The sequence below is a fragment of the Rhagoletis zephyria genome, unplaced genomic scaffold (assembly GCF_001687245.7).
Source record: "Rhagoletis zephyria isolate East Lansing unplaced genomic scaffold, Rhagoletis_zephyria_1.1 Rzeph_scaffold_00945, whole genome shotgun sequence".
Classification (NCBI taxonomy): domain Eukaryota; kingdom Metazoa; phylum Arthropoda; class Insecta; order Diptera; family Tephritidae; genus Rhagoletis; species Rhagoletis zephyria.
In genome coordinates, this window is record NW_016158029.1 from 78,726 (window position 1) to 91,183 (window position 12,458).

At 32.4% G+C, this 12,458-nt stretch overlaps 1 protein-coding gene across 1 annotated transcript in view; it reads left to right on the plus strand.

Moving 5' to 3' along the window:
* Positions 1–568: 568 nt before the first annotated feature.
* Positions 569–12,458, plus strand: part of Pkc53E (Protein C kinase 53E) — a gene marked incomplete at its 3' end in the record, with an annotated part of 91,647 nt that continues 79,757 nt past the window's right edge. The window contains exon 1 of the mRNA XM_017614993.1: positions 569–1,022. Within this exon, the coding sequence (XP_017470482.1) occupies positions 826–1,022 (197 nt within the window). The remainder of the gene's footprint in view (positions 1,023–12,458) is intronic.

Sequence of the window (12,458 nt, forward strand, 5' to 3'; positions counted from 1 at the left end):
ATGCACAAAAATCGATTAGCAGCAAAATCGATGGAAATAAATGCGGCGCTTTATTTGTGAGCGTAAAGGTATTTAGAGGAGGAAAATTGCAAATGGTTTGAGGGAATGCCAGAAAAACTATTAAAAATAACAAACAAAAAAAAAACAAAAAACAATAAGTCGAAGAAAAACCTAAAAAAACGTAATTAAATAAATAAAATTAATTAAAAAGATAAATGAAATTAACATTAGAAGTTAATTAGAGTCTATAAGGGAAATGTAAATTAATTTTTCGCTAAAGTGAAAAAAGAAAGTGAAGTGAGCTGAAAAAAACAACAGAGCGAAAAGTTATGAGCGAAAATCATAAAATATTTTTTTTTAATACGTCAAACAAATTTTATTACATATACGTAGAACTAGTGTAAATAATTAGAATCTCAGATATATTTAAACAGCAACAGAGTTCATAAAAATTCAAAGTCGGCAAAATCTAATTGTTAAAAGTAAATAAATAATATCACTAAAAAAATAAACAAACAAAAAATAAAATTGGAAAAAAATAAAAATAAAAAAATATTTAGAAAATATGTTCAAATCATTAATTAATCAATATTAAGTACTAGCAAGAAAAAGTTTAAAGCTTCACTAAATTACATAATAAACCAAATAAAAATCTAACATTCCACCACGTAATTGTATATATGCACTGCAGTAAATATGTACTAACGTAGTATAAACAAACTTATTAATTTTTAAGCGCAATACAAACCTTGAAATCAATAGAAAAAAAAACAAAATAACCACAACAAAAATTACCCACCAGCAACAACAATAAATATAACCATCATGTCCGAAACGCAAGACAACAATGGCGATCAGCAGTCGCTGCAGGATGAAGCTGGCGGTAGTGAAAATAAAATGAAGTCACGCCTACGTAAGGGCGCCCTCAAGAAGAAGAACGTGTTTGCAGTAAAGGATCATTTCTTCATACCACGCTTCTTCAAGCAGCCAACATTCTGTTCACATTGCAAGGATTTCATATGGTGAGTTTGGCAAAAGGAGTTATTTAAGTATAAAATAGTTGAGTAAAAATTCAGTTGATTAAAAATGTAGCATAAAGTATAGAAGAAAGGTAAGGAGAGAGAAAAATCAAAACAAATACTGTGGCTCAAAGAAGTGTTCGCAAGTCTTATATATTTTTTTGCACAAGGCTTTCAAGTCAAAAATTTATTCTGTTACTTTTTGTGAAACTATTTTTCTTGCTTTAACTGAAACCATATAAACCAAAGTTTCATAATTTCTACAAGATTTTGAATGATTCAAAAAATTTTCATCAAAATTTCAAACTCCTTAATAAATTTTTATATAACGCTTGATGTATGTACATTTACGTATTTAGAGAAAAAAAGCATATGTCATCATGTACTTCGTTTATTATATACATAAAAAATCTTGTTTACATCCGTTCTCGCCTTTTCTTTATACTATGTATAGAAGATAGTAATTTTAAATAGGTGGCAACCCTACTCAAAAGACTTAATGTTTTTGTACATGCGAAGGCCATGCACTTTCATTTGGTATCTAATTTTTTTATCCAACGGACGGTGAAGACCTTATAGTTTTTAAACAGGGTTGCCCCCTACTCAGAAAAATAATACATTATTACACATCCAGAGGCTAAATCTTTTCATTTGATAATGACGGTGCAGAACTGACGCCTACGCTCATTAAAATTGAACATAGTAATTTTCTTAACAGGTGGCAACCCTATTAAAATTATATATTTAAAAAGTCACTCTCCTATCAATACAGAATATATTAGAGAAAATCTCGTCAAAGTCCGTTCTTCATTAAAATTTCAAACTTTTCAATAAATTTTTATATAACAGTTGATTTTTTGAAGGAATTCATGTTTATAAGAAAAATCTTTGAAAATTCGTCAGCAAAAAAAAATTTTAAAATCAGCCGCTTGTAACTTAACTATTATGGGCAGGCAATAAAAGTGCAGAACCAAAAATGTTCTAAAAATTCAGATTGCAAAATTCGAAATTTTAATGAAAATTTGTCGAATTTTTTTAAATTTTCAAACTTTGATTGATATGGTTTTGGTTAATGCATGAACAAGTTTTTATTATCATTTGCACAGGAAACTAACTACAGTTTTCTCGTTTCCGTTAAAATAACAACAGCGGCATTTTCCATTTTCCAGAAGCATTTTTTCCTAACAACCGACAATTGGTTGATAGTTGCTACAATCCTGCTACACCTCTACTCTTGGCCAATTTATGTAGCTTATTCACTGTCTTTGTCCTACGAATGCCAAAGCTCGCGCGCTACCTTAAAAGTCTGAATTCCTGACCATCTCTTCTTTTCATGTTTCACAAAGTGCCAAAATGATTTTTTTTTTTGTATTTGTATATACATAAGTATTTGTCTTGAAGAGAGTCTCAATACCACTGCTACAGATTCATTAGCCACAGAGATTTAGCCATGGCTAGTTTCACAATTAGCTAGTTACGTTTCATGTTTCTAAAAGTAAGTTTAACTTTGAAATACACCGATGACAACTAAGTTCCAGATGAATTTTTATGTCAGAATCTATTTTTTTTAATTGCAGATAGGCGGTATTGAATATTGGCCGTCGATTTGTTTGAGCCATTTTTGACTGTTGGAATCTTCGCTTAGGACGACGTCAATTTTTCAATATTTTCTGTCGAAGAAACCCACTTCCCAGTGGGGGCTCAAAGTCGATCTTCTTGAACTTATAAGGCAGTTTCAATGTTCCACCCCATAAACTTTAATGTTTTTGATGCCCTACCCAACAATCTAATTAAGAACCGTCCCCATAAATATTTTACAAAAATTTATATATTCTCAACCATTTCGAACGTAGGTATAAATGCTTTTTTAAAACTAAAAGCGACTCACATGTAAAACTTCATAGCATTACCACCCAGAACAGACCAAACCAAGTCCGTTGCGCTTTTGTAAATATGTACGAATATATGTGCATTTTCTGGTCGCATATACTGCCATAGGCACAACCAGCTGGTTTCAGCAGTATTTTCCCCCACTTACACGTGCATTTGAGTGTGCATGTGTGGGTGTTGATTGAAAAGTGAAATAAAAAAAAAATCGATGGCCATTTAGCATGTTGCGAAAGTGAGAAGAACCGTACACTATATTTTATGAAACCAAAAAAGAAAAATTGCTAACAGCCCACAATGACAGTGATGAAGGGCAGCACCAGCAGCGGTAAAAAGCGCAAACGCATGGAAAATAAATAGTAATCGATATTGAGAATTTGCAAAACAAAACCAGTGTGAAAAAAAACTTAAATGCACATATGTGACCCTACGAATGAAGAATGAAGAAGGAGCGCGAAACAAATTAACAGTATCAAAAGTCGCGCTCAAACTATAACTTAGCAGAGCTGGGGAAATATATATTTACATACATATGTGCAATGTGTATTCCCTGCAAACACAAAGCTCCCGAAATCTTAACGAAATCTGTAGGAGTATCTACATTTTTGTAACGATTTTTTTACGAATCTTCAAAGAAAATTGTATAAAGTAGTTGACACGAACTCGTCATAAAATTTACCGAAATTTATCGACTCATCGAAGTTAATAATTATCAAAATTTAACCATGCTTATTAAGTTATCGCAACGTATCGAATTATTCAAATTGATCAATGTTTATTGAGTTGTCGAAATTTGTAGACACAGAAACTTAGTTGGCAAAATTTACGAATAGTTATCGAGCTATAAAAATTTATGGGATTATCGAAATTTGTCAAATTAAAGAAATTTATCAAGTTATCGAGATTTATTGAATTATCATTATTTTTAGACTTTGCGAAACTTATCGAGTTATCGTATGGCCTATCGAGTTCTTTCAACTTACAAAGTTATCGATAATTATCTACTGAAATTGGTCTATCGAAGTTTATGGAACTTTCAAAATATATCGATTTATCGCAATTTCTAAGTTATATAAGTTTATCGAGTTATCACTGCTTATCGAATTTTATCGTGTTAACAGAATGAAACAAGTTACCGAAATTTGTAGACAGCTTTCGAAAAATATGGTGCTGTCTAAATTAAAAATGTATAAAGGCATTCAAAGTGTATCGAGTTATCGATTTATATCGATATATACACTTTTGGGTTATAGAAATTTATCGAGCCCTTGAATTTCGCAGTATTATTTGTTCGTTACGAATTTCGTTGAATTATCGTTGAGTTATCGGATTTTAGTGTTTTGAATTTCATCGAATTATCGATATGTATCAAATCATTGAAATTTATCGATAAACTGGAATGTATCGGGTCAATTCCAAGTCCTGCCGAAGTTCTCCAAGGACTTTCAAAGATATAAAAAATTGTGGTCACGGTTTAGTTCCAAAGCAGAAGATTTTCCGGTAAGTGACTTTGTAGCTTATAAGCTTAGATACGTTCTAAGTTAGAAACCCTTTCCAAGGCTCTTAAAAACTAGAAAAACGTTCGAATTACGACAGTAACTGACACTCTAGTATTTATACAAAAATTTTATATTTTTTATTAAGTAATCGCCTTAATTCATTGAGTTATAATCGACTTTGTTATTATAACTACATATGAAATAGTTTAACAATAAAAATCGATATATTTTCAATAAACAATAATAAATGATTTTTCTATAAGAAAAAGCGGAAATTTTCAATAGGAAAAAATTTATAATTTTTAAAAAAATCGCTGGCAAATTTTAATTTTTTCCTACCATTTTTTAAAACATCGGATTTGATAATTGCATTCTGTTCCCGATTTCATTTTATAAGTTATACACATACGTATACTCTTTTTCATTCTATTAACTATGAACTATGGCCAATATTAAAAAACGATAACAACCTTTTAGTGGCGAATTATCTAATCATTTTCAACAACAAAAATCGATAACTTTTCTATAAGAAAAAAGCGCATTGTCAAATTTTCAATCAGAAAAAATCGATAATTAATATTATAAATAAAATCGCTGGCAAATTTTATTTTTTTCATTCCATTTTAAAAAAACATCGGATTCGTTAATATCAATTCTGTTCTCGATTTCATTTTGTAGTTATACATATATACTCTCCTTCATTTTCTAAACTATAAAATATTCCTAATATTAAACATCGATAACTTTTTATTGGGAAAATATCTATAAGTTTACAATGACAAAAAAAAATCGATAACTTTTCAATAAAAAATAGAAGATAACTTGGCAATATCTTTCTAGAAGGAAAAGCTATTGATAGCACAGTTTCAATTTTGTTTCCTGAAACAGATCATTTTCGATATTAATGACTATTAACATTTCCTTGGTAGCAAATCGGTACAACAAAATCTGGAAAATTTTTTTAGTCAATTTATTTTCATTAACTATAATCGATTTCATTACGTTTACCATAAAAAAATCGTTGCATTTACAATGAGAAAAACCGATAAATTTTTACACAGAAAAAATTCGAAAACAAAGTTTCATTTTCATTTCTTGAAAGCATCAATTTCTATCATAACAAATACGTACATAATAAAATAAGACTTTTTTATTTGATAACTTTTTAAGAAAAAAAATCTATAACTATTCAATACAAAAAAAAACTAAGTTTTCAATTTCATAAAAAAAAATCTATTATAATTCTATCAGCTACTAAAAGCATAAGAACCTAATCGAATTAAGGAACATCTTAATTGCTTTACAAAATATCGCAGTTTGAATTCTTTTTTAAATACAGCTTTTGACTAGTTACTCAAATGGAAAGATCCCTTTGAAAATATCGATTTTACTATATCGATATTCAGAATTTCCATTTGCACACCTCTAACTAGTTAGGACCACTACATATGCTGCAATTCAGTTTTCCTTAAATTTTTCACGACCTATTACCTTTTCTGAAAATATATTTCAACATTTTACCAAAGCAAGAAATACTCCCAACGAAGCAAGTTTTTTCACCTGCGCTTTCTCACCTTCTAAGGTGTGCAGGTGAAAGAACAAGCAAATTATTTTCACGCTGTGAAGACATATCAATTTGACGTAAAACGTAAAACGCACGCGTTGCCTTCCACACAATAGTAGTTTGAATAAGCATTTTACACGCAGCTATTTGTGCGTGTGTTTCTGCACGTCAGAATATCATTCCATTTTGACACATTTCCGCGACACACTCTTCATTCACAATTTTCGCACTTTAATGCAAATATTTTTTCCATGCACGCTTTCCACGCTCGTATTCCCACTTTACTTTTCAAAAGGTGGCAATTTTTTTTCTGTGAAACAACAACACCAACAACAACAAAATAAAGAATATGAGTAGTAACAATTGCAAAAACCTATAACAATTAACACCAGCGAAGCACAAGTGGGTGACCACCGTGATGCGACTCATTTTACACAATACACAGACTGATAGGCGGCCGCCACGGCCCTGTTCATCATGTTGTGAATGACTAGCGGGCTGGATGACTGGCTACCTGCTGGGCGTGAAGAGCGCGAAAATTGAATTGTGTATGTTTACTTGAATGCTGACGGCCCGTGGTGGCGGTGTTGTCTTTTGGATATGGAGATTGCGAGGTGAATTGTGCGCTGCCTATGTATACATATTCATTCACACTTATCTTCCTTACTCGCATACATTTCGCAAAACCACAGAGTACTGCCTAAACTGATGCATATGTACATACATACATATATACATATGTAGACACTTGCGGTAATGTTGGCGGGTGTCATCTGGTGTGTTGTCACGATTGAATGTTATTTAACCGCACAGCCGCTTTAGAAGGGAATAGCCGATAAGTGGCATAGAAACCAAACAAATTTGAATTGTCATGCCAAACAATAAAGCCATAGAAAGCAAAGTCCATTGAATATAGAATGCAAGACACAGTTAGATGCAATGAGAAAGCACTAGGAAGCATGTCTGGTAGGCAATTAATGTACTCTTATCTGACCCTGCACTAAAAGAGCAGGTGAGCAGGTAGCGCAGCCAATTTCATACAGGAGAAGCTAAGTAAGTAGCGACATTTTGTGCCGCAGACGAAAATGTTAAAGAATAGAGACAATGTAATATATAAATAAATAAATAAATAACAGCTGTAAATATGACTAGTGTCTTAAGGTCCGTTCGGGTTCAGAACGCAAGTCCCACTGTAGTGCTTTATATTGGAGAAAAGTTAATCACTTTGTGAAACTCTAATTCGCGAGATGCACACCTGGTAACACCAAATGGCTTAATTCATTTACGGGATTGCCCTAATGTTGATGACTCCAGTTTCCTCCTTGAAGTATGCCGCCTTTTGCAATGATTACCAAAGCTTACAAAAGCTTAAGGCCAAACAAAAAGTTGAGTAGTAAAGTGCAATTGAAGCCGAAGTGCAAGCTCGTTCTACTTCTAAGCTTTTCCGTCCAATGCTCCGCTGGGTTTAAAAGAAGACTTACAATTGCTCAGAAAGTGTTAAATAAGTTTAAATTTTACGTATTAGAAGAGCGCTTAGTCTTGAAAGTTTTTGCACTAACAGAACAGCTGTTTCCTTTTGGGATTCCAAAGCTTTGATTTGCTTTGAAGTTATGCAAATTTTAATATATTATGTTAAAGAAATAGAAAATATAAACCTTGACCCACAAGGCATTCCCACACTTAAAGCACACTCAGTCCTCTCACGGCGGTCTAACAAAACGTCACACAAAAAAACGTCAACAACAAAAACGTGGAATTATACCCGTAAAAGCATAACAAGAATACATGCCTGTATTACATAACAGCTTTTGCCGTCTGTTTGCATAGGAAAATACACTTTGGTTGGGAAAGGTGGCACATTTCACACTCGAAAAAGTTTCCTGTAGTAAATGATTACATGCTATATGAATGCGTAGAATTTCAGGTGCGTGTGGTTGGTGGAAGACGATCTTTTCATAGGTCACGCAAGCCCAAAAAAGCTATTGAAGTGTGCTGAAGGCATGAAAATAAAACTAATTTCAAATGTGAAAACGTTAAATGAAGGACTATGTTTCAAACGAAAAGCGCATCATTTATTTAAAGAAATGAATAGCTACAAAATCTTTCCCAAGAATAAAGCCAACATTGCTCATTTGAAGCACATAAAGTCGCTACTTCCTGCCTTAAAATGCGCGCTCAACCGTTAAAGGACACATATCCAAATCCGGTGACAAATTATCGATTCTGTATTTATTATTTTTAGCAGAAAGCTATGTTGCTGAATGTGCGTCGGCGATTAGTTAGTAAGTCAGTCAGTCAATCACTCACTCGAGTAGATAGGCATTTAATCAACCAGAAGCAAAGGAAGGTACAAGCAAGGTACACGAAGGGAAAAAATACCCAGACCAGAGCAACGTTTGATGTGCTAAATTTGGTGATTTATTTAAGCTTCGAAAAAGGTAAGCTGATTTATTTGAGGCGAACACAAAGTATGGAAAGAACTACCTTTTTTCAGAATGAGCAACAGTTTCGAGTGGAACGAGGCACAGCAATTTATGCGAAAAGGCTCATGTTGTGCTAAAAGATATACTGATTTTTAAATAGTATATTTTTAAGTGGATGAAAACAGTGATTTATCGAACCAGCTGTATACTAAATATGTAGGACAGCCAGTTGCATTTGGCGTGATCATAAAGTAGGTAATGAATTATTTTCCAAGTATATTCCTACACTATCCCGCATCTTTCTTACTCCCACTTTTAGCTTCTAGTGCTTTGATTAGCATTAATTAATCAGCTTCTAATTGCATTTTCCCCATTTTCCACTCAACTTAAAAGGTTTTCCTATTTTCCAATTTAACTTTAATAGTTTATGCAGCTGCGTACTCTAGTTTATCAAGCGTAATTGCATTGCAAATTATGTTTGTGTTGATTTTATAGGTGGGTGTTTTAATTAAATTTCTTGCACTTTGGGATTGAAGAAAAAAAACTTTAATAAAAAAAGAACTTAGAAATTAGAATATAATTTACATATATACGTGTGCTTAAGCTTCCTCTACACGGGTCGATTTTTTATTGCAGAATTACATAATTCTCGTACACTGAATTTGTTTATCCTAAAAAGATGTCTACTAACGAAATTGTTTCCTACTCATTTTGGTTATCTATACTTTTTTCCTTATAATTTTCGACATAATAATCGATGTTGATACAACATCGATATCGTTTTTTTATGAATTTTCATATATGTCGACATCAATGTACATATTGTTCCATATAATTATCGACAAATTTATCGATTTATAAATTTACCTGGTCGCGGTATTTTTTAATCGATTTTACTGTACATGTAATAATCGATTTATTTATCGAAAGCGTGATCGCTAAAATTATTAAAATAACCATCGAAATATTTTTCTTTTTTTTTACTGTTACGCAATTTATTGACCATAAAAACCTGTAATCGATATATATATTTTTTCTTATTGTCAAACATATAGCAAAATATTTATCAAAAATATGTACATAGGTATCAATATCACTCCTAATATTTTAGTCGATAAATTTATCGATATGCATCTGTTAATCGATAGCATTTTGTCGATAAATTTAGCAAAGTTATATACAGGATGTCCTAGGCTACCCCTCCACCCCCTCTAAATGGAGGGAAATGTATTTTTTACGTAAAAATATGACCGACTCAATCGGGGATGCTTTCGGTTTCATGTACTCACATCCGGGCCAAACTGGTAGTCGGAAATACGACTAAAAGATAGATCATCTTCGATTTAGAAGGTCGTATTTTTTCGCTTTTAAAAAAAAACACAGTCCCTCCATTTTAGATGGGGTTAGGTGCGTGGTCTAGGACGTCCGTTATATTTCCACCGATATATTTATTGCTCATGATTAGCGTATTTCTCGTATCTGTAACTAGTCAGCCATAACCATGAGTTACATTTTTATATTACAGTAAAATAAATAAGTTATTAGCAAAACAAATGTATTAAGACAGTGAAAACTGTCTACTTAGAGCATTTTAGTCGCATACTGATGCTGGCCATTCGAAAAAGAGACACATTTATTTATAACTTCCAGACAGTTATATAAACAGATTTACTTAAATAAAGTAGCATGCTCCAAAATCTTAGGAACCATCCTAGAAGAAACTGATTACAATTCATTAGTTGTCAGAAGCACATTTCATACTTAAGCTGTAACCACACGATTTGTATATCTTGACAGTTAAAGACTGGGATTGTTTGGAAATTTTTTTATTGTGCTGAACTCATAAAAATTTCAAGACAACAACCCTCTGTAACTGCCAAAATGTATGTACACATCTGCGCAAATGTACAAATCATGCGATCCAAGCTCTATACTGATACTGACAATCCGTTAGCTACTTGGGGCTGTTATAAGAGCGAAGGCGTTGCTCTAACTGTCTTTATAAGCTAACTGAATAATTTTATTCGACTGCTTACTATTCTCAAATATCGATAAATAGATTCAACAGGCAACTCAAAAAAAAACTGACAGAACGCCTTCAATCGACAATAAAATATGTAACTTCACATTCAAACCCATTACTTTCATTTAGTGTTGTTCGCACTGGCTCCTGAGGATATTTATTTACCTACATTCATACATACCCATACACCATACATTTATTACTATCCCTGCATTACATGCAAAATTCTATACTCAAGAGTTACCGCAGGGAAAAGACAACCTTTTATGTAAATATTTTATGTTTGTATTGCCTAAAACTATATGTATGTATGTAAGTATGCCCAGGGCATTCATGCAAACACAAATTTTCTGCCTACTCAATATAAAGGAATGTAAATACAAATATATGCCTATAAAAAAGTTAACTCCACATTGTTTCTCTTTCAACTGTCCATAGCTTTGAAAGCTACTACACATCCCTGTGTGGATGTTTAAGTATAAAATCACTCCATTTTGTACCCTGTAGGGAAGTCTACTTCTAATGAACAAGTGTGGTTTGAGTCACATAATTTTTTTTGTTTGTTGAAGGACGAGAAATTGCACCTGAAGATAGCACAACGCCGATATCGCTTCATCTCCAACCCCAAATTGACAAAGGACGACGGAAATTCGTTCCGAAATACATCAATTACATTCTTGTATAAACTCGTTTCTCTTTTTTCTACTTTGTATATTTTTACTTATTTATTTATTTATTTATTTGCAAGCTAAATAGTCTAAAAACTCAGCAACAGGTTGTCCAACAAAGACAAATTAATGTAGGTATTCAATTTGGAGATAAAACTTGTAAAGCCTTGTTGGGCGTTATTTTTGACACATAATTTCACTATAAAAAAACGCCTTTTAGCAGTGTGTGTTTCTATATTTTAAACAGTCATTGAACTAAAATTTTCTCCTCGCTATTTGATACATGATAGAATCGGACGAACATTGAACCTTTATAAGACATTCAAACAAATGTGAGTATGACATTGCGTATACGTAATCAGCATATGTATGTAAGTATGTACACCTACATATTTCGCTCTTCAAAACGTTATTGCAGTTCTACTTTAATATTAAGTTTTAATATTCCATATCTACGCGTGGCAACATAGACGAACAATTTTTAATAACTGTGGTTATATGAAATTTCAAGCGCATTTTTCCACACTACCTACACTAGTCTGTAATATCCTTCACTCATTGCTTTTGGTGTCCGTTTCAATGCTGGACAATCATTTCTTCTTTGAAAATCATTGCATTGTGTAAAGTTTTTTCATTAGATTTGTTTTTTTTTTTGTTTGCATGTGTGCCAAATGTGGAAAAAAAGCAATTAGCGTGCTGAGCTTGAACAGTTTTTATTAGTGAATTCAAGCGCAAAAAAAAATTGCGAAAGTTTCAAAAGGTTCTCGTTTCATATTGGTGGCACTATACATATATGTAGGTATGTATGTATGTATGTACGTATGCCTCGCGCTTTCGATTTTCACTCATCTCTGTCATTAAAACTCGCGCCCAGCTCTAAGCTTTTATAAATTGCTAATGCGCTGTAAACTTTTAAACGCTCGTAAGAGTAGAGAAGCTTTAAATCAATGAATGGCGCATAGAGAACGGAAAAAAAGTGTGGTATAATGTAATGGAAATCAATGCAACGTAATAAATTTGTTTATAACTTGGTAGTGTACGTTAGTGAAATGATAAGTACATATAGAATAAAAGCTGGAATGTATAAATTTGTTCTATTTGCCAGAATTTAATGCAGATAAATAACGAAAGCGTCTCACAGTGTGCTGACTTGAGTTTTTCTGTTTGACGACAGGATTTTGGTTTAAGGGCCTTGAAATTTAATAGGTGTGATTTATTTATAAAATGCGGCTGAGCAACAAGTGGGTGATACCAAATGGAAAATAAAATTTCTAAAACTAAAATTGTTGGTTCAAAGGGCCGAATAGTTATCAGAAATGACATTTTAATTACTTTTATTTTTTGAGGTAATAAAAATTCTAGGTTATGATCGTGT